General features: G+C 65.8%; 2 protein-coding genes across 2 annotated transcripts; both read right to left on the bottom strand.

Annotated features, from left to right (window-relative positions):
* Positions 1-602: 602 nt before the first annotated feature.
* LOC102449607 (intercellular adhesion molecule 1-like) lies at positions 603-23443 on the bottom strand. The gene is made up of 9 exons (XM_089774681.1): positions 23428-23443; positions 20431-20505; positions 19845-20120; positions 19162-19479; positions 10089-10367; positions 9176-9445; positions 8749-8991; positions 7481-8181; positions 603-1740 (listed from the first exon to the last, which is right to left on the bottom strand). The coding sequence occupies exons 2-8, from the start codon at positions 20501-20503 to the stop codon at positions 7961-7963; spliced, it is 1680 nt and encodes a 559-aa protein (XP_089630807.1). The 5' UTR covers positions 20504-20505; positions 23428-23443; the 3' UTR covers positions 603-1740; positions 7481-7960.
* LOC149520903 (uncharacterized) lies at positions 12891-17575 on the bottom strand. The gene is made up of 2 exons (XM_089774683.1): positions 13411-17575; positions 12891-13027 (listed from the first exon to the last, which is right to left on the bottom strand). The coding sequence occupies exon 1, from the start codon at positions 14864-14866 to the stop codon at positions 13868-13870; it is 999 nt and encodes a 332-aa protein (XP_089630809.1). The 5' UTR covers positions 14867-17575; the 3' UTR covers positions 12891-13027; positions 13411-13867.
* Positions 23444-24533: the final 1090 nt, after the last annotated feature.

Raw genomic sequence — 24533 nt, 5'->3', positions numbered from 1 at the left:
GGTCCCACAGGCAGACCCCCCCCCCCCCCGGGCCCTGCACAGACACACACAGAGCAGCGCAGGGTCCCACAGGCAGACCCCCCCCCCGGGCCCTGCACAGACACACACAGAGCAGCGCAGAGCCGGGTGAGGGAGGAAATGGCACTTCCTGATTCGCTTCCCCTCGCCCCGAGGGCCCCAACCTCCGGCCCGTCTGCCCCGGAGCCGCGCTCTCCCCGGCGGCCAAGTCCCCGCCGCGCGGCCGGTCGCCCTTCCCCCCTTTCCCGCACCGCTGGCTGAGCGGGGCTGGTCAGGCCTGCACCCGGCCCTCGAGGGGCCGGCGTCCCGGGTCCCCCCAGCAGTCCGGCACTTCCTGCCTCTCCGCCCCTCTGCCGCGGGGCCCCGGAGCAGGTTTGCCGGCCCGGCCACGGAGCAGGGATGTTCCGAGCCCCGTGCGCAAGGACGCCGCATTCCCTCTGCCCCGCCACCGGCCTGGCGCGACCCCCTGGTAGCTCTTTGCCGTCTGCTCTGGCTCCTGCCAGCTCCGCGTCCCCTTCACGGAACAGCCCTGGAGCCAGGACCCAGCCCTGGGGCACCACCAATGTTCCCTCGACTCTCGGCCATCCAGGGGATGTTTTCATTTACAAGCAGAATACATTTTTTCGAGTGCACCGAGGTACGTGCGGACGCGCACCACCCGCGGTAACACAAACCGAGCTGTGGGTGCCCTGCTACCCAGCTGGGCCTCCCTGGACTCTCTTCTGAGCGGCCACCCGCCACGATTTCCTCTTGCCCCGCCCAGTGGTAGGTCCTGCGCGTGGGCTCTCAGCTAACAACCCTTAATGAACCCGAGCGACCCGCCTAGTGCTACCCCCATGGCCCGGCTCTGCTGAGAACCAGCTCCCTGCGCCCGGCCCGGGGTCACCCAGCGAGTGGCGGGTCAGGGCCCTCTGCCCCTCCCCCCGGCGCCCCGGGTGCTCTGGCCACGCTGGGGCCCCGCGTCCCGCGGGGAAGGCGACGGGGCCGCGACGCGTCTCCAGGAGCCGCAGGGCAGGCCGGGGGGTCGCACTGAAACCGTTTACGTTCTTTATTTGCACCAGCCGGGTCAGCCCCTTGGGCCCCGGGGCGCAGGTTCCCTGCGGGGTTAACCGGGGCCGGTCCCGCACTGGGGAAAGCTCCAGGCCCCGCAGCGTGGGGGGGCGCCGGCTGGCAGGAGTGAGGGGCTGTGGGGCTGGCTGCGTCCTGCACGTGGGGCTGGCTGCATCCTGCACGTGGGGCTGGCTGCGTCCTGCACGTGGGGCTGGCTGCGTCCTGCACGTGGGGCTGGCTGCATCCTGCACGTGGGGCTGGCTGCGTCCTGCACGTGGGGCTGGCTGCGTCCTGCACGTGGGGCTGGCTGCATCCTGCACGTGGGGCTGGCTGCGTCCTGCACGTGGGGCTGGCTGCGTCCTGCACGTGGGGCTGGCTGCGTCCTGCACGTGGGCCGATGTTTGCCCAGCGCCCAGACGCAGGGCTGGGCTAGCACCGCCCCGCCCCTTCCGCCAGCTGCCAGGGGGTGTCGGACTCACTGCTGGGGGGATTCTACCCCATGGCAATGGGGCAGGTATAGGCCCAGCCCCCACTCCACTCCTTCCCTGACCCCACCCCTTCTCCGGCTCCTCCCCTTTCCTGCCCCGGCTCCGCCCCCTTTGTGCCTGGCGGGTGATCAGCTGTTGCTGAACCGGGGGCTCTGGCGCCCGCAATGGCCAGCGGGGGCCTTGCCTTGTGTGACGGCGTGTTGGGGGTTCCCCGTCTCCTGCACCCCGAGATGGCACAAACAGACTGCACCAGCCAGTGGAATAGAGGAAGTTTATTGCCTCTCCAGGATACAGCATAGCACAGATGTAGTCTGGTCACAGAACTGGGCTAGGATGCCTCAGGCCCCCTTGAGTTGGGGGGAGACTGGGCCCCTAAACTCCAGCTCCTCTCCCTAGTCTGTCTCCTCCATGCTCTCCCACAGTAACCACTAAATTCCCTTGCAGCCCTGCCCCCCAGTCCAGGGCAGCATTCACCTTCCTTTGTTCCTCTCCATGGGGGTGTCTGGCCACTGGTTCGACAAGTTTGGCCTTATCTCTGCCTAGCGAGATTTTCCCTGCTGGGTCTTGCTCCAGACAGCAGGGGTCACCACAGCCCAGCAAGTACCCCCACTACGTCACAGTTCTCCCCCCTCCGAGAGCGAACTGAGCAGGGTCACTCCGCTCGTGACCTGGGGAAGTTCGGGCCCCTCGCTACGGGACAGCGCGTCGGCGATGATGTTGGCCTCCCCTTGACGTGGATCACTTCCATGTCGTAGTCCTGCAGGAGCAGGCTCCACCGCAGCAGCTTGGCGTTTGTCCCTTTCATCTGGTGCAGCCAGGTCAGGGGGCAGTGGTCGGTGAACACCGTGAAACGCCGGCCAAACAGGTACGGCTGCAGCTTTTGCAGGGCCCACACCATGGCCAGGCATTCCCTCTCTACGGTCGCGTAGCTCCGCTCCCGGGGCAGCAGCTTCCTGCTCAGGTACACGATGGGGTGACGTTCCCCTTTCTCGTCCGCCTGCATCAGCACCGCCCCCAGCCCGGTGTCCGAGGCGTCAGTAAACACGATAAAGGGCTTGTCGAAGTCTGGGTTTACCAACACTGGGGCCTTGGCCAGGGCTCCCTTCAGTGCACAGAGAGCCCTCTGGCACTGCTCCGTCCAGACCACCCTGTCGGGCCTCCCCTTCCTGCACAGCTCTGTGATCGGGGCAGCGATGGAGCTGAAGTTGGGCACAAACCTCCGGTAGTACCCCGCCATCCCAATGAAAGCCTGGACCTGCTTCTTGGTCTGGGGCACAGGCCAGTCTCGGATGGCCTCCACTTTGGCCGGCTCTGGCTTCAAGCAGCCGCTCCCCACCTTATGGCCCAGGTAGGACACTTCGGCCATTCCAACCTTGCACTTCCCAGCCTTTACGGTCAGCCCAGCCTCCCTCAGCCGATCCAGTACCTGGCTGACCTGGGCCACGTGGTCCTCCCAGGACTGGCTGAAGACGCAGATGTCATCGATGTACGCTAGGGCACAGTTCTCCATTCCCCGCAGCAGCTGGTCCACCAGGCGCTGGAAGGTGGCCGGCGCCCCTTTGAGGCCAAAGGGTAGGACCAGGAACTCATAGAGCCCCAGTGGCGTGATGAAAGCCGACTTCAGTCTGGCCTCCTGGTCTAGCGGCACCTGCCAGTAGCCCTTGGTGAGGTCCAGGGTGGTGAGATAGCGAGCTCCCCCCAGCTTGTCCAGGAGCTCGTCGGGCCTTGGCATTGGGTAGGCGTCGGACACCGTGATGGCGTTGAGCTTCCGGTAGTCCACGCAGAACCGGATCGACCCGTCCTTCTTGGGAACCAGCACCACGGGAGAGGCCCAGGGGCTGGAGGACGGCTGGATCACCCCCAGGGCCAACATGTCCTGGACCTCTCTCTCCAGGTCCTGGGCTGTTTTCCCTGTGACTCTGAATGGGGAGCAGCGCACCGGGGGGTGAGTGCCCGTCTGCACCCGGTGGACAGCCAGGTTGGTAAGACCCGGCTTGTTGGAGAACAGCTGCTGGTGGGAGCGCAGCACCTCCCGGATCTCGGCCTGCTGGGCCGGGGTGAGCTGGTCCGAGAGGGAAATTGACTCCAGCGAAGAGTCCTCTCCGGTCCCAGGGAACAGGCCCACCAGGGGATCCTCCCCCTGCTCCTCCCAGGGCTTACACACGGCCAGCACCAAGTTCTCCCTGTCCCAGTACGGCTTCATCATGTTAACATGATATACCCGCTGGCCGCGCGTCCGGCCCGTCAGCTCCACCACGTAGTTCACCTCGTTCAGCTGCTTAACCACCTTGAAGGGGCCGTCCCAGGCGGCTTGCAGCTTGTTCTTCCGCACGGGGATCAGGACCATCACCTGGTCCCCGGTAGCGTAGGCGCGGGCCCGTGCATTGCGGTCGTACCAGACCTTCTGCTTCCTCTGGGCCCTGCTCAGGTTCTCTCTGGCCAGGCCCATGAGCTCGGCAAGTCTTTCCCGGAATGTCAGGACGTATTCCACGACCGGCTCACCCTCCGGGGAGACCTTCCCCTCCCACTCGTCTTTCAATAAGTCCAGGGGGCCCCTCACTCGCCTCCCATATAACAGCTCGAACGGCGAGAACCCCGTGGACTCCTGGGGCACTTCCCTGTACGCAAACAGCAGGTGGGGTAGGTACTTGTCCCAGTCCTGCGGGTGTTTGTGCATAAAGGTCCGTAGCATCTGCTTCAGAGTCCCATTGAACCTCTCCACCAACCCGTTGGTCTGGGGGTGATACGCCGAGGCCCAGGTGTGTTGCACCCCACTCTTCTCCCACAAGCACCGGAGCAGGGCCGACATGAAGTTGGATCCCTGGTCCGTGAGAACCTCCTGGGGAAACCCCACCCTGCTGAAAATGGTCAGCAGTGCGTCTGCCACCGTGTCTGCCTCGATGGAGGGCAGGGCCACGGCCTCGGGGTAGCGGGTGGCGAAGTCCACCACCACCAGGATGTATTTCTTCCCTGTCCGGGTCGCTCTGTTGAAGGGCCCCACAATATCCATCGCCACCTTCTGGAAAGGCTCCTCTATGATGGGCAGGGGTCTCAATGCAGCTTTCTTCCTGTCTTGGGCCTTCCCCACCCGCTGGCAGGAGTCGCAGGACCGGCAGTACCGCTGGACAGCTGCAAACATCCCCGGCCAATAGAAGTTTTGGAGCAGCCTCAGCCGCGTGCGCCGGATCCCCTGGTGTCCCGAGAACGGGATGTCATGGGCCAGGTGTAGCAGCTTGCGGCGATACCTTTGGGGAACCACCAGCTGCCGCTGGAGCCCCCACTTGCCTACCGCCCCGGGGGAAAGCCATTCCCGGTACAGAAATCCCCTCTCCCACCGGAACTTCTCCTGGCAATCTCCTCCTAGGGGTTGAGCGGCACCCAGGTCAGCCCGGTCCCTCAGGGCCTGCAGGGAGGGATCCGCTCGCACCTCCGCCTGGAATTCAGCGGCTGGGGCTGGGACAGGGCCGTGGTTCCCCCCACTGCCTAGGTCCAACTCTAGGTCTGCTGGGACGGGGCCCTGGGCCCCCTGTTGGGGAACCTCCTCGAGTTCCGGGCCGCAAGCCCCTCGCTTGCTCTGGCTACGGGTGGTGACCAGCGTCCTGTGGGGTCCGTCTGGCCACTCCTCTAGGTCACTCCCCATTAGCACGTCGGTGGGCAAGTGCGGGTGCACCCCCACTTCCTTGGGGCCCTCCTTGGCCTCCCATTTCAGATGCACCCTGGCTACGGGTACCTCAAAGGGGGTGCCGCCTATGCCCCTCAGTGTCAGCTGAGTGTCGGGTAGCATACGGTCTGGGGCCACTATGTCGGGCCGGGCCAGCGTCACCTCCGCCCCCGTGTCCCAGAAACCCGTCACCTTCCTGCCATCCACCTCCAGGGGTACGAGGCAGTCCCTCCGTAGGGGCCGCCCCGCCCCCACCCGGTGCACGGATAAATCTGTCTCCCGAGGGTCAGACCTCCCAGGGGAGGTGCACTGAGCATCCTTCCCCTCTCTCTGAGCTGAGGTTTGCCTGCCAGCCCCTGCCTCTGGGGCAGCCTGCCCTTCCTCCCGCCCCAGCCAGTTAACCCTGGAACGTCCCAGGTCATGGGACCTGTTCTTGCGCCTGGTGCATTGAGCCCTCTTGTGGCCTCGTTGCCCACAGCGATGGCAAGTTAGGTTCTGTGGGCCCATTCGGGTCGGCTCTGCCCGGGCCCTGGCTGGTTTTCTGGGGTATCGACGACTGGTCCTGGTCCCTGGGGCTCGCCTCGGAGGTGTCTCTCTCCGTTGCTCTGCCGAGAACCGGTCTCTGCGCGATTCTCTTTCTCTCCGGGACTCCCGTTCACCCCCGGACCGGCTCTCCGTGAACTCATCCGCCAGTCTCCCGGCCTCCTGGGGGTTCTCTGGTCTCCGGTCCTTGAGCCACAGCCTCAGTTTGGGTGGGCACGCTTCATAGAACTGCTCCATCATGACCAGCTTGAGCAGCTTCTCTGCGGTCTGGGCTCCGACTCCAGACACCCACTTGCGGCAGTATTGCGCCAGGCGGGAGGCCAGGTCCACATAGGTCTCCCGTGGCCCTTTCTGTACCCCCCGGAACTTCTTCCTGTACATCTCGGGGGTCAGCCCGAACTTGTGCAGCAGGGCCTCCTTGACTCGGTTGTAATCCCCTGGCTGTAGGTCCTCCAGCTGACTGAGCACTCCGGCCGCCTCCTGGTTCAGTGCGGGGACGAGCTCCTGCAGCCAGTCAGCTGGGGGGACCTGTTGCAGCCCACAGGCCCTCTCAAAGGAGCTGAGGAACCCGTCTATGTCGCCCACGTCCTTCAATTGGGCCACCACGAGCCTCTCCAAGCGCCTGGCATCCCCGGGACTCTGGGGCCCATCCACTCTTGGCGCAGCCGGGGCCCCGCAGGTTCTCCGCTCTGCCATGGCCAGCTCATGCTGTCGCTGCCTCTCTCGGTCCTGGCGGTCCTTCTCTCGGTCCTGGCGTTCCTTCTCTCTGTCCTGTACTTCCAATTCCTTCATCCGCAGCTGGATCTCCAGCCGCCGCAGCTCCGCTGGGCTGGCCCCTGCCCTAGATGGGCTACGGCTTGCAGGCCTCCCGGGAGACGCTGTCTCATCTCTCCGGTGGGTTCCAGCGCTCCTCCCCCTCTCTGAGCCTGACACACTCTCAGGGGGGGTCTGGCTGCTTCCCCTGGGGACAAGATCCTGGCCCCGTGGCTGGTCATTCTCTTCCAGCTGGGTAATCAGCTGGGCCTTGGTTGCTTTCCGCACCGGCAAGCCTCTCTCTCTGCACAGCCCCACCAGCTCTGCCTTCAAGAGTCGGGCGTAGGCCATCTGCCCGCTGGGCCCCTCGGTGCAGACTCACCAGTCTAGTGCTGCAGCGCCCCACGATTCCCAGGAACCGCTTCGCTCTGTCTCCAGCACGCCTGGCTCCAGGGCTCTTGCTTCTACAGCGCCTTGTCGCTCACCGCTGGAAGCTTCATCCACGGGGTGCAGTGCATCCCACTTCTGACACCAGTGTGACGGCGTGTTGGGGGTTCCCCGTCTCCTGCACCCCGAGATGGCACAAACAGACTGCACCAGCCAGTGGAATAGAGGAAGTTTATTGCCTCTCCAGGATACAGCATAGCACAGATGTAGTCTGGTCACAGAACTGGGCTAGGATGCCTCAGGCCCCCTTGAGTTGGGGGGAGACTGGGCCCCTAAACTCCAGCTCCTCTCCCTAGTCTGTCTCCTCCATGCTCTCCCACAGTAACCACTAAATTCCCTTGCAGCCCTGCCCCCCAGTCCAGGGCAGCATTCACCTTCCTTTGTTCCTCTCCATGGGGGTGTCTGGCCACTGGTTCGACAAGTTTGGCCTTATCTCTGCCTAGCGAGATTTTCCCTGCTGGGTCTTGCTCCAGACAGCAGGGGTCACCACAGCCCAGCAAGTACCCCCACTACGTCACACCTTGCCCTGCAGGACAGGAGCCCTGGAAGCCGAGGCTGCCCCGAGCTGCCGGGTGGGGGCCCAGGCTCTGGGGTCCAGCAGAGCAGAGAAAGGGCCCAGCGAGCCGCTGTCCAGCTTGTCGGTGTCGACCTGGTTTGACCGGGGGCCCCTGGGCCTGGCGCCGGGCAGGCAGGGCTGGGTGGGGCTGGGTCGTGCCAACGCGCTGGGAGGCGCCCGTTCAAAACGCCCCCCCCCCCCCGAGTCGAGTGTTGCAGGCGCTGCCGCCGGGACGGGGTCGCCCAGACACCTGCTTCCGCAGTGCGTCCCTCCGGCCAGGCGTGGGGGAGTCCGGCCTCGGGGGTCTGCCCCTCACGCGCCGCCCACTGCCCTCCGCAGACCATGCATAGCAGGGCCGGGACCTCCAGGCGGCACCCAGGGGTCACTGGGCGCTCCCGGGGCAGGCAGCAGGCAGGAGCCGGGGGCTGCGGGTCCTGGCCAGGCCTAGACGCTGGACTCCGGGTCGGGCGCGTTCTCTGCGGCCCCGTTCAGCTTCACCTCCTCGGCCTGCTGCTGCTGCTGCTGCTGCTGCTGCTGCTGCTGCTTGAGCCGGTATGTGCGGATCTTGTGGGCGCGGTAGTGCAAGCCGTAGGCTACGGCCAAGGCCAGGGCAATGCCCAAAACCGCGGGCAGCAGGACCAACAGCAGGTAGTTGGGCTTGGGATCTGTTAAGGAAGAAGGGGGCAGACTGAGGAGGGCCACGCAGTGGGGGAGCCTAGTGGCTAGAGCTGTGGACAGTGGCCTGGGGCGCAGGACACCTGGGTTCTATTCCCCTGAGTGCTGGCCTCGGGGAAACCACTCAGCTGCTCTGTGCCTCAGTTTCCCTTTCCCGTCTTTGTCTGGGCGGGGCCCTGATCCCAGCCGGCGTTCTGTCGTGTTGCACCCAATTAAGACGAGGAGGGGTTGGGACGGGGAGGAGCCCGAAAGCCGCCAGGCCTCAGGAAGCTGGACCCAGCCCTGCTCTCCGGGGCAGGAGGGACGCTGGGACCCACAGCTGGCGCCGAGCCTGCAGACACCGGCCCCATGGCTGGAACGGCCAGATGGGATCAAGGGCCAGACGGGATCAAGGGCCAGGCCGGGAACGGCAGCCTGGTATCCCGGATGGGGCCCCTAGAGCCTGTGGGGCAAGTGGGCTCCTAAATCCCATGGGCTGTCAGTGGGATTTTACTTTGCTCCACTTTGCTCCTAACCCCAGTGGGGCCTTTGCAGAGTGCCCAGCCAAGGCCACTTACGCTCCACGTGGACGGTCACCTCCCGGCGGGCCCTGCCGAACGCGTTGGAGGCTTCACACACGTAGGTCCCGGCGTCCTCGCTCCCGACCCGCCGCGGCGCCGTGGTGCTGACCTGCCGCCCGTCCTTCTTGCACGCCACGTCCGGTGGGGGGTTCCCCAGCGCCGCGCAGGACAAGGTTTGCTCCGTCCCCGCCACCCACGTCCGGTTCCTGGGGCAGCCGGAGTCGTCCAGCCGGGGCCCGTCTGCAAGTGAGGGGGGTGGTTATGGTGCTCGTGCCACAGTGGTGATCGATATCGATATCGATACATTATCAGTGAATGCGGCGTTCTCCCTGTAAGTCCAACGTGCACCGTGACCGGCCCACGGGGCCCTGCCCTGGGCCGGGGTTGGGCCGCACCTCCCCGAGCCGGGCCGCTCTCTACTCACAGACGACGCTGAGCCTGGCCACTGTGCTTTTCACGTTGGTGCTGTCTGGGGCCGGCCTTGCTTCGCACGTGAACTCCCGCCCGTTGTCCTGCTCATGAGCCGTGAGCCAGACGTGCCCGAGGGGCTCGGTGCCGGAGGCCAGGACTCTCACGGGGTCTCGGAGCGTGAGCAGGGCGCGCGGGGGCTCCATCGCAGAGTGGCAGGTAAGAGTCACGTTGCTGCCCGCGAGGGTCTGGGTCTCGCTGATCTCCAGGAGGGGCTGGGGGAGACCTGCATGGACCAGGTCAGAGCTGTGTGCGGCCTGGCTGCCCCCCACGGGCTGCGTTGCTGGGGGCCAGGGCGCGCTGCACCCGCCAGACGGGGCTCCGGACACACCTGGCCGTTACTGCCCACACCCACAGGGCACTAGGCCCACGTCCCAGGGGAGTTAGGCACCGAAATTCCCCAGGGGACCTGAGCCCAAATTCCTCCACTCCTGGCCTGGTACCTAAATCCCCACGGTGCCCCCGCCCGCCCCTCCAGCTCCTGGGCCCAGGCTCTGTCCTTGGGCAGCGCCACCTCCGTGCTCAGGGTGCAAACCTGCCTCTCACCAGCGGGGCCGTGGGCAAAGTGACTCCTGCCCCGTGGGGGGGGGTGATGGCCTCTGGCGCCGACATGGGGGCGGGGCAGGAATCGCTGGCGAGGCTCGGGCTGGGCATGGGGCTCCCCTCCATTCCCCAGAGGGCTGGGGGGGGGGAATCCGGGGCCGAGTTCCCCTGGGCCTGGTGGGAGTTTCAGCCCGAACGCTCAGAGGGAAAGTCCAGGGCAGGGACCGGCGTGAAGTGAAACCCGCCCCCGCGGGAGCCCGGCCCGGGGAGCCCTGCCCAGGCTCTGCCCCCCCCGCCAGAGACCCCCCCGGAGCCCCGGCACTCACGGTACAGCAGGACGCGCCGCGCTGCGGATCGGGACAGGGGCCCCACGGCCACGGTGCAGTTCAGCTCATACCCCCCCGGGGCCGGGAACGGGAGCGGGGCCTGGGCGCTGGCCGCGTCCCCTGACGTGCTGAGGGGGGGGTCCAGCCGCTCGCCCCCCAAGGTCAGGCTGAGCCGGGCCTCGGCCGCGGGGAAGATCCCGGCCACCCCACAGCGGGCGCTCGCCTCGGCGCCCTCCTCCACGTGCGGGGGGGCCTCCAGCCAGGGCGCCGCGGGGAGAGCTGCAGCGGGCGAGAAACCCATCGCGGGCGTGAGGGCCCCGGCGGGGAGCCCAGGGCTGCGGCGCCAGCGGGGCCGAGACGCGCTCTGCTCCGGGGCCGGCTACTGACCTGCCCCCCCCGTCGCTCCGCCCGTCTGGTGTCTCTCCCCCCCCCGTCGCTCCGCCCGTCTGGTGTCTCTGCCCCCCCCGTCGCTCCGCCCGTCTGGTGTCTCTGCCCCCCCCGTCGCTCCGCCCGTCTGGTGTCTCTGCCCCCCCCCGTCGCTCCGCCCGTCTGGTGTCTCTGCCCCCCCCCGTCGCTCCGCCCGTCTGGTGTCTCTGCCCCCCCCCGTCGCTCCGCCCGTCTGGTGTCTCTGCCCCCCCCGTCGCTCCGCCCGTCTGGTGTCTCTGCCCCCCCCGTCGCTCCGCCCGTCTGGTGTCTCTGCCCCCCCCCCCGTCGCTCCGCCTGTCTGGTGTCTCTGCCCCCCCCGTCGCTCCGCCCGTCTGGTGTCTCTGCCCCCCCCGTCGCTCCGCCCGTCTGGTGTCTCTGCTCCCCCCCCGTCGCTCCGCCCGTCTGGTGTCTCTGCCCCCCCCCGTCGCTCCGCCCGTTTGGTGTCTCTGCCCCCCCCCGTCGCTCCGCCCGCCTGGTGTCTCTGCCCCCCCCCCCGTCGCTCCGCCCGCCTGGTGTCTCTGCCCCCCCCCGTCGCTCCGCCCGTCTGGTGTCTCTGCCCCTCCCCAGATCTGTCCCCAAACCACACCTCCCCTCCCCCACCCCCAGCTCTGGCCCCAAACCGCACCCCTGCAGCCCATCCATGCCCCCAGTTACTGCCTGGCCCCTCGGCACCCGGCTGCTGTCAGAGCCCCAGCCAGGAGCAGCCCGAGCCCACGGTGCCCGGATTCTCTCCAACCAGTCCTAGCCCCACGGGGAAGAGGTGTGGGGAGGGAAAGTGAAAAGGGGAAGAACCCCCCCCCCCCATGGGGAGGCAGGAACCTGCCCCCCAGGACACTGCGGGGAAATCTGTGCTGCAGACCCACAGGGACCCTCCCTCTGGGCTCAGCCTGGCCCCCACCCCGGGGGTTGGCAGTGTGAACAAGTCTCCCCTCTGGGCAGGGCCTGGGCAACGGTCCCGCTAACGATTTCCATCCGTGAGCAGCATCAATGTTGTTCCGTGCGCCAAGGCCGGTGCAGATGTGCACCACCAGGAGGAACACAGGCTGCCGGCGGTGGGCGTTCTGCCAATCAGCTGGGCAGCATTGGACCCTCCTGGGTGGCCGCCCAAGCGCCCCGCGTACTCCAAGGCCAGGGTGGGAGCTGGGTGCTGCCCCCCCAGCCAAACAGGGCCGGGGAAGTGTGCCCCCACCGCCGCCTCTCCCGGAAACACAGAAAATGCCTTTTGCGTGTCGGGTTTTCTCCCGGAGACCACGCACACCGACAGCCCGGACGAGAACCAGCCCCGGGCACCATACCGGGCAGGGGCCACCCGTGGGCTCAGGGCGGCAGCCTGCCTGGGGGCTGGACACCGCTGTGGGGGTGCAGAGCCCTGGGCAGTCAGACCAAGCCTGTGGGAGCCTGGCGCTTGGGGGACAGGGGCAGGCCACGGCCGCGAGTCCCTGAGCCTCCAGCACCCAGGGAGGGGATGTGGGGCCAGGACAGAGCCGGTGAGGAGGGTACAGGGCCGAATCCAAGCGGGGGAGGGGTGGGGGGCCCGGGCGGGGGACCCACCGTACACCCGCAGCTCCGCCGCCGAGGAGTTGCTCTGCAGCCGGGGCCCGCGCGGCGCCAGGTCCAGGCTCGCCTGGCAGGTGACCTGCTGCCCGTGGTCCCAGCGCCCAGGGCTGATCTCGTGGGTCACGGTGACGCTGTCGGGCTCGTTCCCGGGGCGGGTCCGGAAGGTCTCCGTGTGCAGGGCCCGGCCCCCCCGGAGCAGGGTCACGCTGAGGTGTCGGACGGGAGCCACGTTCAGAACCCGGCACGTCAGGTTATAGGCCCGGCCCAGCTCCATCGCGGGCAGCGGCTCCAGCACCACCCGCTCCGGCGCCCCTGGAGCCAGGGAAGCAAGGACCCGAAGGCTGGTTAGTGGGGGGCTGCCGGAAGGGGCAGGCTGCGCCCCAGGCAGCTCCCCACAAGCAGGAGCGCTAAGGGGGCTGGGACGTGGGCGGCTCCCTCCGGGAGCTGGACTGAGACCCAGCAACTCGTCCCGCCCGACGGCGGCCAGAGGACTCAGCCCCGTTCCCTGCTCCTAGACCGGCCAGGCCCCTGCCCCCTCCCCTCCCAGCCAGCCTGGTCCCACGCCGGGGCCCCATCTCAGCTGTGCAGCGAGGTGTCCGTGTCCCGAACCCTGCGCTGCCCAGAAACCCTCCGAGACCCCGAGCCGCCCGGCCCTGCAGCTGGGAGCCCGCGGCACGTACGGTAAGTGGAGAGGTTTGTAGATGTGACGGCCACGTTTTCACCAGGGCAGGTGAAGTGGCACTGAAGGGTCGGGTTCCACTGCTCGATGTTGGTGAGGTGAAAGGCCATCCAGCCGGGCCCACGTTCTTTGATGCTTTTTGTGAGCGAGGTCTCCAGGCCCCCCGGGGCAGAAGAGTCGTTACACGTGTGGCTGCAGTTAATCCAGAGGGACCCTCCGTGCTCCACCACGGGGGCTTCCGGTGACACATGCACCTCGAACGAGCCCTGCGCAGCCCCTGAAATGGCCAAGCCGCCCGTCACACTGGGGCCTCCCGCTCCTACTAGGCCCTGGTGCCCTCCCAGGGCTGAAGAAAGACCCCCGGAGTCCTGGCTTCCAGCCCCCCTGCTGTAACCACTAGGCCCCACTGCCCTCCCAGGGCCGGAGAGAGACCCCTGGAGTCCTGGCGCCCAGCCCCCCGCTGTAACCACTAGGCCTCACTGCCCTCCCAGGGCCGGAGAGAAGCCCCCGGAGTCCTGGCACCCAGCCCCACCTGCTGTAACCACTAGGCCCCACTGCCCGCCCAGGGATGCTGTAAGAAGGCACCTGCATTACCAATAACTCCCTGTGGCCCATCCCGCCGGCAGTTCCCGGGCGCAGGCCGCTGTGCGGGGCACTCACCGGGCAGCGCCAGGAGAAGCAGCAGCGCCAGGCAGCCCCTGGGCGAGTGACACTGGATCCGCCGGGGACTCATGGCTGAGGAGGGGACGGAGAGAGCAGGGCTCAGGCTTCCTTCCCGGAGCCCCTGGCAGCCCAGCCCGGCACCCGCCAGGCCCTGGGGAGGCGCGGAGTGCGTGGCTGGGCCTGGGAACGCAGAGACAGGCTCAGCCCTGAGCCCATCTGGCGCGGTATCTGGTCTCCACCGAGCCCCGTCCCTGCTCTGAGACCCACTGCGGGAGGAAGTGAGGGAGCCCTGCCCCCCATGAGACATTTCCTGCTGATCTGCGCCAGTTAGAGCTCAGCCCAGCCCCCCCCCCGCTCTAACCACAAGGCCGGGCCTTGACAATGGCACCAACGGCTTCTCCCTCCCATGACTGCGGGGGGCAGCGACTCGTCCCAGTCCTGCGGGTGCTGGTGCTTAAAGGCCTCCAGCATCTGCTCCGGGGTCCCCTGGCTCCTCCTGTGACAGCGCGTCGGGGTCCCCAGATCCTGCACCCCCGGAGCGGCCAGAGCAGTCGCCACCCACCCGCAGAGCAGAGCGGGGCTCAGGGCGTGTCCAGAACAGCCCGGCACAGACGTGATGTGGCAACAGGAGGGGGGCAGGACGCCCCGGACCTCTTAAGGCGGGTGCCTGAGGCCCTGGTCTCCAGCCCCCCCCCCCGGCTGTCTCCATCATGTTTCCCGCCCCAGACTCACTCTTCCTCCCGCCACGTCCTTCCTTTGTTCCAACCTCCCCCCAGTCAGAACCGGTCAGGGCAGGTCTGCCCCCCGGCTGGGCCGTGCGAACCACGGGAGAGGCCCAGGGGCTGGAGGGCGGCTGGATCACCCCCAGGGCCAACATGTCCTGGACCTCTCTCTCCAGGTCCTGGGCTGTTTTCCCTGTGACCCTGAAAGGGGAGCAGCGCACCGGGGGGTGAGTGCCCGTCTGCACCCGGTGGACAGCCAGGTTGGTGAGACCCGGCTTGTTGGAGAACAGCTGCTGGCGGGAGCGCAGCACCTCCCGGATCTCGGCCTGCTGGGCCGGGGTGAGCTGGTCCGAGAGGGAAATTGACTCCAGCGAAGAGTCCTCTCCGGTCCCAGGGAACAGGCCCACCAGGGGATCCTCCCCCTGCTCCTCCCAGGGCTTACACACGGCCAGCACCAAGTTCTCCCTGTCCCAGTACGGCTTCATCATGTTAACATGATATACCCGCTGGCCGCGCGTCCGGCCCGTCAGCTCCACCACGTAGTTCACCTCGTTCAGCTGCTGAACCACCTTGAAGGGGCCGTCCCAGGCGGCTTGCAGCTTGTTCTTCCGCACGGGGATCAGGACCATCACCTGGTCCCCAGTAGCGTAGGCGCGGGCCCGGGCATTGCGGTCGTACCAGACCTTCTGCTTCCTCTGGGCCCTGCTCAGGTTCTCTCTGGCCAGGCCCATGAGCTCGGCAAGTCTTTCCTAGAATGTCAGAACGTATTCCACGACCGGCTCACCCTCCGGGGAGACCTTCCCCTCCCGCTCGTCTCTGAGGGTGTCTAACTACAAAGTTAACTCGAATGAACAGACGTTAGTTCGAATTAACTTTGCTAGGCGCTACACATGCAAACCGCTAGTTCGAACTTAATTCGAACTAGGTAAATAAACCTCATTCCACGAGGACTAACGCCTAGTTCGAATTAAGGGCTGTGTAGCCCCTTAATTCGAACTAGTGGGAGGCTAACCCTCCCCAGCTTGCCCTGGTGGCCACTCTGGGCACCACCAGGGAAACTCGTCTGCCCCCCTCCCGGCCCTGGAGCCCTTAAAGGGCCACGGTCTGGCTACAGTGCCCGTGCCAGGTGCAAGCCTGCCAGCACCCAGCCAGCAGACCCTGCACATGGCACGGCTCGAGCCAGTCACCCGCTGTCACCCAGCCCTCCCCCTCTTCCCAGGACCAGGCTGGCGGCTCCCAGGAGCCTGCCCAGGGCTGTAAGAGGCGGGCGCCTGCCTGGTCTAGTGCGGAGATCGTGGACCTTGTCCAGGTTTGGGGGGAGGCCTCCAACATCCACAATCTCCGCACTAGGCACAGGAAAGTGGCCGTCTAGGGCAGGAGAGCTGCCAGCCTGGCCACCCAGGAGCAGGTTTGCATGAAAATCAAGTTGGTCCAGTGAGACCCCCGACCCTGAGCCCTGAGCTTACAATGGCCGTCCTGGGTCAGACCAAAGGTCCATCTAGCCCAGTAGCCTGTCTGCCGACAGCGGCCAACACCAGGTGCCCCAGAGGGCATGGACAGAAGACAATGACCAAGCCATTTGTCTCCTGCCATCCCTCTCCAGCCTTCCACAAACAGAGGCCAGGGACACCATTCCTACCCCCTGGCTAATATCACTCCATGGACCCAACCTCCATGACGTTATCTAACTTCTCTTTAAACTCTGTTCTAGTTCTAGCCTTCACAGCCTCCTGCAGCAAGGAGTTCCACAGGTTGACTATTTGCTTTGTGAAGAAGAACTTTCTTTTATTAGTTTGAAGCCTGCTACCCATTCCTTTCATTTGGTGTCCTCTAGTCCTTCTTTTATGGGAACTAATGAAGAACTTTTCTTTATGCACCCTCTCCACCCCACTCATGCTTTTATAGACCTCTATCATATCCCCCCTCAGTCTCCTCTTTTCTGAGCTGAAAAGTCCCAGTCTCTTTAGCCTCTCTTTATATGGGACAAAACACAGGACTATGTAGCACTTTAAAGACTAACAAGATGGTTTAATAGGTGATGAGCTTCCGTGGGCCAGACCCACTTCCTCAGATCAAATAGTGGAAGAAAATTGTCACAACCATAGATACCAAAGGATACAATTAAAAAAAAATGAATATGTGAAAAGGACAAATCAAATTTCAGAACAGAAGGAGGATGCGGGGGGGGGGGGGGGGGAAGGTAAATGTCTGTGAGCTAATGATATTAGAGGTGATAATTGGGGAAGCTATCTTTGTAATGGGTATGATAATTAATGTCTTTGTTTAACCCTAAGCGTTAAGTGTCGAATTTCAGCATGAATGACAGTTCAGAGGATTCTCTTTCAAGTGTGGTCTGAAAAGGCCTTTGAAGCAGGATGCGGGTAGTCAAGTCCTTGAGACAGTGTCCTTTCTGGTTGAAATGGCAAGAAACTGTTTTCTTTGTGATCCTGTCTAGTATCTGTTTTGTGGGCATTGATCCTTTGGCGAAGTGTCTGAGACGTCGGACAAGTGTACAAAGCAGACGGACACTTTCGGCACATGATAGCATAAATTATATTTCTGGATGCGCAGGAATATGTGTTCTTGATCTTATAACTCACTTGGTTAGGTCTAATAATGGATCCTGCGCATCCAGAAATATAATCTATGCTATCATGTGCCGAAAGTGTCCGTCTGCTATGTACATTGGACAGACGTCTCAGACACTTCGCCAAAGGATCAATGCCCACAAAAGAGATACTAGACAGGATCACAAAGAAAAAACAGTTTCTTGCCATTTCAACTAGAAATTTACAAGCAGAATAAATTTTGTCAAGTGCACTGAGGTATGTGCGGACGCGCACCACCCGCAGTAACACAAACCGAGCTGTGGGCACCCTGAACTGGGGGCTCTGGCATCCGCAATGGCCAGCGACATGCCCCGGCCGGGTTGTGAGATACGGAGAGCGGACCCTGCCTTGCCCTGCAGGACAGGAGCCCTGGAAGCCGAGGCTGCCCCGAGCTGCCGGGGGGGCCCAGGCTCTGGGGTCCAGCAGAGCAGAGAAAGGGCCCGGCGAGCCGCTGTCCAGCTTGTCGGTGTTGACCCGGTTTGACCGGGGGCCCCTGGGCCTGGCGCCGGGCAGGCAGGGCTGGGTGGGGCTGGGCCGCGCCAACGCGCTGGGAGTCGCCCCTTAAAAACGCCCCCCCCCCCCCCCGAGTCGAGTGTTGCAGGCGCTGCCGCCGGGACGGGGTCGCCCAGACACCTGCTTCCGCAGCGCGTCCCTCCGGCCAGGCGTGGGGGAGTCCGGCCCCGGGGGTCTGCCCCTCACGCGCCGCCCACTGCCCTCCGCAGACTGTGCACAGCAGGGCCGGGACCTCCAGGCGGCACCCAGGGGTCACTGGGCGCTCCCGGGGCAGGCAGCAGGCAGGAGTCTGGGGCTGCAGGTCCTGGCCAGGCCTAGACGCTGGACTCCGGGTCGGGCGCGTTCTCTGCGGCCGTGTTGAGCTGGTGCTTGCGGATCTTGTGGGCGCAGTAGTACAGGCAGGCCACGCCCAACACCAAGGCAATGCACAAACCCAGGGACAGGCGGACCCACAGCAGGTAGTTGGGCTTAGGATCTGTTAAGGAAGAAGGGGGCAGACAGGAGGGCTATGCGGTGGGGGAGCCTAGTGGCTAGAGCTGTGGATAGTGGCCTGGGGCGCAGGACACCTGGGTTCTATTCCCCTGAGTTCTGGCCTCCGGGAAACCACCCAGCTGCTCTGTGCCTCAGTTTCCCCTTCCAGTCTTTGGGCGGGACCCTGATCCCGGCCGGCATTCTGTTGTGTTGCACCCAATTAACACGGACGGAGCCTTCAGTAATGTGGGCTCCTAAATCCCATGGGCTGTCAGTGGGATTTTACCTCCACTTTGCTCCTAACCCCAGAGGGGCCTTTGCAGAGTGCCCAGCCAAGGCCACTTACGCTCCACGTGGACGGTCACCTCCCGGCGGGCCCTGCCGAACGCGTTGGAGGCTTCACACACGTAGGTCCCGGCGTCCTCGCTCCCGACCCGCCGCGGCGCCGTGGTGCTGACCTGCCGCCCGTCCTTCGTGCACGCCACGTCCGGTGGGGGGTTCCCCAGCGCCGCGCAGGACAAGGTTTGCTCCGTCCCCGCCGCCCACGTCCGGTTCCCGGGGCAGCTGGAGTCGTCCAGCCGGGGCTTGTCTGCAAGTGAGGGGGGTGGTTACGGTGCCCAGTGCCACGGGGCCCCCTCTGCCCGCTCTGGGGCTGTGCCAAGGACAGGCCCTCCCCAGCCACAGCACTGGGTGCCCCAAAATCAATCAGCCTCTGCCAGGGCACCCCTGGGAGCCTGGGCCTGCGCCAGTCCCCAGCTGGCCTCAGCTTCCCCATCTGTAAAATGGGGCCAAGGAGCCTTCCTCCAGCTGGCTGGTCTCAGGCGCCGGGGCCCGGGGTGCAGACACCTCTGAATGACCCATCTGCGCCGGGCGCTGGGTCGATTTCCCAACCATCCCAGGGACTGTGGTACGGCCTGCGAGGGGAGGGTGGGCCCGCGGGGAAGGAGGAGGAAGAAGGAGAGATCCCCTTGGAGAGCGGGGCTGGTGGGGGAGCGAGGGGAGGGGCGACAGGCAGACACCTCCCAGCAGGTGAAGAGGGACAGGCCCCGACCCCGGGGCGCTCAGGCCAGCCAGGGGGGCCCCTGAGAGGGTCTGAGTATCGGTGGCCCGGAGAGTCGGGGGAGGCAGTTTCTTGGGAAGCAAATTCACCCCCCCCCCAGAAGGCGGATGGGGCGGCAGTGGGGCAGCGTCCTGAAGGAGGCGCCACAAGCAACAGGGCCTGGGGCTGCCAGCGACGTCAAGGGGAGCGACTATTGGTAACAGGACAGAGTGTGCGTGCGAGCGTGTGCACGTGTGCGAGTGCACGACTGTGCTCTCAGGTGCACGTGACACAGTGGTGATCGATATCGATACATTATCAGTGAATGTGGCGTTCTCCCTGTAAGTCCAACGTGCACCGTGACCGGCCCACGGGGCCCTGCTCTGGCACCCACCGTACACCCACAGCTCCGCCGCCGAGGAGTTGCTCTGCAGCCGGGGCCCGCGCGGCGCCAGGTCCAGGCTCGCCTGGCAGGTGACCTGCTGCCCGTGGTCCCAGCGCCCAGGGCTGATCTCGTGGGTCACGGTGACGCTGTCGGGCTCGTTCCCGGGGCGGGTCCGGAAGGTCTCCGTGTGCAGGGCCCGGCCCCCCCGGAGCAGGGTCACGCTGAGGTGTCGGACGGGAGCCACGTTCAGAACCCGGCACGTCAGGTTATAGGCCCGGCCCAGCTCCATCGCGGGCAGCGGCTCCAGCACCACCCGCTCCGGCGCCCCTGGAGCCAGGGAAGCAAGGACCCGAAGGCTGGTTAGTGGGGGGCTGCCGGAAGGGGCAGGCTGCACCCCAGGCAGCTCCCCACAAGCAGGAGCGCTAAGGGGGCTGGGACGTGGGCGGCTCCCTCCGGGAGCTGAACTGAGACCCAGCAAGTCCCGCCCGACGGCGGCCAGAGGACTCAGCCCCGTTCCCTGGTCCTAGACCAGCCAGGCCCCTGCCCCCTCCCCTCCCAGCCAGCCTGGGCCCACGCCGGGGCCCCATCTCAGCTGTGCAGCGAGGTGTCCGTGTCCCGAACCCTGCGCTGCCCAGAAACCCTCCGGGGCCCCGAGCCGCCCGGCCCTGCAGCTGGGAGCCCGCGGCACGTACGGTAAGTGGAGAGGGATGCAGATGCGATGGCCACGTTTTCACCAGGGCAGGCGACGTAGCACTGAAGGGTCGACGCCCACTGCGTGATGTTGGTGAGGTGAAAGGCCGTCCAGCCGGGCCCACTCTCTTCGATGCTTTTTTTGAGCGAGGTCTCCAGGCCCCCCGGGGCAGAAGAGTCGTTACACGTGCGGCTGCAGTTAATCCAGAGGGACCCTCCGTGCTCCACCACGGGGGCTTCCGGTGACATGTGCACCTCGAATGAGCCCTGTACGGACCCTGAAACGGCCAAGCCTCCCGTCACGCTGGGGCCTCCCGCTCCTACTAGGCCCTGCTGCCCTTTTGGGCCAGAGAGAGACCCCAGGAGTCCTGGCTTCCAGCCCCCCCCGCTGTAACCACTAGGCCCCACTGCCCTCCCAGAGCCGGAGAGAAGCCCCTGGATTCCTGGTGCCCAGCCCCTCCTGCTGTAACCACTAGGCCCCACTGCCCACCCAGGGATGCTGTAAGAAGGCACCTGCATTACCAATAACTCCCTGTGGCCCATCCCGCCGGCAGTTCCCGGGCGCAGGCCGCTGTGCGGGGCACTCACCGGGCAGCGCCAGGAGAAGCAGCAGCGCCAGGCAGCCCCTGGGCGAGTGACACTGGATCCGCCGGGGACTCATGGCTGAGGAGGGGACGGAGAGAGCAGGGCTCAGGCTTCCTTCCCGGAGCCCCTGGCAGCCCAGCCCGGCACCCGCCAGGCCCTGCGGAGGCGCCGAGTGCGTGGCTGGGCCTGGGAATGCAGAGACAGGCTCAGCCCATCTGGCGCGGTATCTGGTCTCCACCGAGCCCCGTCCCTGCTCTGAGACCCACTGGGGAAGGAAGCCCTGCCCCCAATGAGACATTTCCTGCTGCTCCGCGCCAGTCCGAGCTCAGCCCAGCCCCCCCCGCTCTAACCACAAGGCCGGGCCCAGGCAATTGGTGGCCCCGGGCGGCCGCCTGGCTCACCCACAGGGTGTGAGATGGTTGAAAAGAAAATAGTGTCGACAAATTTGTCGAGAAACTAGACAAGGTCGGTTGGTCCGGCCCAAGTGCAGCTGAAGCCTCCCCTAATTCTGGCCTGTCGGCTGCCCCTTGCCAATGGCGCGACGGCTTCTCCCTCCCATGACAGCAGGGGTCAGCGACTCGTCCCAGTCCTGCGGGTGCTGGTGCTTAAAGGCCTCCAGCATCTGCTCCGGGGTCCCCGGGAACCTCCCCACCCGCCCGCTGGGCCGGGCGCCCTACGCTGGGGTGCAGGGGAGCCGGGCCCCGTGCGTCTCCCACAAGCCCCGGGGCGGGGCCGACATGAAGTGGGGTCCCTGGTCCCTGAGGACTCCTGGGGAACCCCCCCGCTGAACAGGGCCAGCAGCGCGTCTGCCCCCGTGTCTGCTCGCTAGAGGGCAGGGCCCCGGCCCCGGGGCAGTGGGCGGCCGTATCCACGGCTCCCGGGTCGCCCGGCCGACCGGCCCCACCGTCTCTATTGCTGCCTGCCCAGAACCGCTCCTCGACGAGGGGCCGGCGCCTCAGGCAGCTTCCCCCCCGCCCCCCGTCTCGGGCCTCCCGCCCCTCTGGCAGGGGTCACAGGCCCGGCAGTCCCGCTGCACGGCGCAAATGCCCCCGGCCAGGAGACGCGCCGGAGCAGCCTCAGCCGGGGGCGCCGGATCCCCTGGTGCCCCGCCAATGGGACGTCGTGGGCCAGGTGCAGCAGCCTGGGGCGATACCTTTGGGGAACCGCCAGCTGCCCCTGGAGCCCCCATCCCCCCACCTGCCATTCCCGGCACAGGAATCCCCCCTCCCACAGGGACCTCTCCTGGCCGCCTTCCCAGGGGCTGAGCGGTGCCCAGGCCAGTCCGGTCCCTCGGCACCTGCAAGGGGGGATCCGCCTGCACCTCCGCCTGGAAGTCTGCAGCTGGAGCAGGGACAGGGACCTGTTCCCCCACTAGCCCTGTGTCTGCTGGGATGGGGCCGGGCCCTGAGCCCCTGCAGGGAGCCCTCCCCTGGGTCAGGGTCACCAGCCCCTCGCTGGCTCTGGCTATGGGAGGTGACCAGGGCCCTGTGGGGTCCGTCTGGCCACTCCTCTAGGTCTCTCCCCATCAGCAAGTGCTGGTGACCCCCACTTCCCTGGGGCCTCCTTGGCCCCCCATTTCAGATGCACCCGGGCTACGGGTCTTGTTTATGCCCCTCAGGGTCATCTGGTGTTGGGCACCATGAGGTCTGGGGCCATGACCTCGGGCCGGGCCAGCGTCACCTCCGCCCCGTGTCCCAGTGGCCCGTCACCGCCCTGCCAGGGCACGAGGCTCTCGCTCCACAGGGGCCGCCCTCCCCCAGCCGGTACACGGAGAAACCCGCCTCCCGAGGGTCGGACCTCCCAGGGGAGCCGGCCTGAGCAGCCTCTCCCCGCTGGGCTGAGAGTGACCTGCCAGCCCCTGTGCCCGGGGCAGCCTGCTCCTCCGGCCCCACCCCGTTGACCCTGGGGCCTGCCCTGGTGCCTGGGGCACTGAGCCCTCTCGTGGCCTCTCAGGCCCTGGCTGTCTGTCTGGGGGGCGGACGGCTGCCCCTGGGGCTTGGGCTCGCCCTGTGGGTGCCTCTCTCCGTCGCTCAGCCGAGAGCCGGTCTCTGCGCGGTTCCCTCTCTCTCCGGGACTCCCTCCCAGCCCCGGCCCGGCTCGCCGTGAACTCGTCCGCCAGCCTCCTGGGGGCCCCCGGTCCTTGAGCCACGGCCTCAGGCTGGCCAGGCACGCTCCATAGACCTGCTCCGGCATCATCAGCTTGAGCAGGTGTGACGTGGGGGGGGCTGTCTGCTCTGGGACCCGGGTCCCCCTGCGCTGGGCTGGGATTCCCACCGACTCCCCCACCTGTGCATTGGCCCAGACACCTCGGCCACCTGGGCAGAGAACGAGGCTCCTCCCCGGGGAGAGACAAAGGGGGGGAGGCGGGAACGGCCTGGGGGCAAGGCAGGGTCTGGCTGGGAAACACGAAGGGAACAGACTAAGCTGGGTGCTGAGGGCTGGGGGGGATGGACCCCACCCCGAGGGGTCTGGGGCTGCCTGGCCTCACTCCTGTGCCCTGGAGCAGCAATAAACCCCCCTGTTCCACGGGCCGGTGGAGCCAGTTGTGGCTGCTCCGGGGGTGCAGAGTCGGGGGGAATCCGACGCGCCGTCACACCAGGTCCTCTGCGGTCTGGGCCCACACCCTGAGCACCCCAACGCGGCAGTAACTCGCCAGGCGAGAGGCCCGATCCACGTAGGTCTCCCCTGGCTCCTTCTGCATCCCCCAGAACTTCTTCCTGCACGTCTCGGGTCAGCCCGGACTTGAGCAGCAGGGCCTGTTTGACCCCTTCGTAGTCCCCCGGCTGCAGATCCTCCAGCTGGTTGAGCCCCCCTGCGGCCCCCTGATCCTGCAAGGGGGTGAGCGGCTGGAGCCAGTCCGCTGGGGGGGGCCAGGTGTAACTCACAGGCCTGCTCAAATGAGCTGAGGAACCGTCCATGTCCCCCACATCTACATTGGGCCAGCACGAGCCTCTCCAAGTGTCTGGCCGCCCCAGACCCCCTGGGGTCCTCCCCACTCACCGCAGCCGGGGCCCCTCGGCTCCTCCGCTCCGCCATGGCCAGCTCACGCTGCCGCTGCCTCTCTCGGTCCTGGCGCTCCTCCCTACGGTCCTGCCGCTCCTTCTCTTGTGACTCCAGTTCCTTTAGCCGCAGCTCGATCTCCTGCCATCACAGTACGGCCGGGAGGGACCCCGCCCTGGACGAACCGTTGCTGGTAGAGTGTGGCCCGGTGGGCACCATGTCTGGCTGGCAGACCCCAGCCCTCTCTCCCATCTGAGAGCCTGAGATGCTCCCAGGGTGTCTGGCTGCTCCCCACTGGGACAGGATCCAGGCCCCTGGAACAATCATTCTCTTCCAGCTGGGCCTTGGTCACATTCCCCAGGGCCAGACCCCCCTCTCTGCACAGCCCCACCCGTCTGCCTTCAGGAGTCGGGCGTAGGCCATTCCCGCCGGTCCCCGGAGTGCAGACTGTTGGGGAAATCTCTCTCCCCTGGGGTACAGAGTCCCCAGAAGGGTCCAAGGCTGGAGGTCAAAGCGGCGAGGCAGGAGAGAAACCTAGAAGGAAAACTTTATGCAGGCAGGCTGCCAGCTACCAGTGTGAGAGCAGCAGCAGCCCTGAGAGACAGGTTCAGGGTCCTTTGTACAGTATGCTCAGACAGTTTAGTTGTTGATTGCTTTCTTGACCATATCAAAGTCTCAGCAGAAGCACTCTGAGCCGTTTCTGTTCACACCAGAAGTGCTAGAAGTCAGTTTCACAGAACAAAGGCACATGAGAACCTGAGTGAGGAGTCTACCAGGCAAACTGTGACCAAGATAAGAGTTTACATGACAAATTGTGACAGCCCAGGACTACGTCTACACTGGCATGATTTTCCGGAAATGCTTTTAACGGAAAAGTTTTCTGTTAAAAGCATTTTCGGAACAGAGCGTCTAGATTGGCAGGACGCTTTTCCACAAAAGCTCTTTTTGCGGAAAAGCATCCGTGGCCAATCTAGACACGGTTTTGCGCAAAAAAGTCCCAATCGCCGTTTTAGCCATCGGGGCTTTTTTGCGCAAAACAGTCCTAAGCTGTCTACACTGGCCCTCTTGCGCAAATGATTTGTGCCAGAGGGCTTTTGCCTGAACAG

The sequence above is a fragment of the Pelodiscus sinensis genome, chromosome 31 (genome assembly GCF_052426305.1).
Source record: "Pelodiscus sinensis isolate ZL-2025 chromosome 31, ASM5242630v1, whole genome shotgun sequence".
NCBI classification, from domain to species: Eukaryota; Metazoa; Chordata; order Testudines; family Trionychidae; genus Pelodiscus; species Pelodiscus sinensis.
This window is presented reverse-complemented; position numbering and strand designations above follow the sequence as displayed.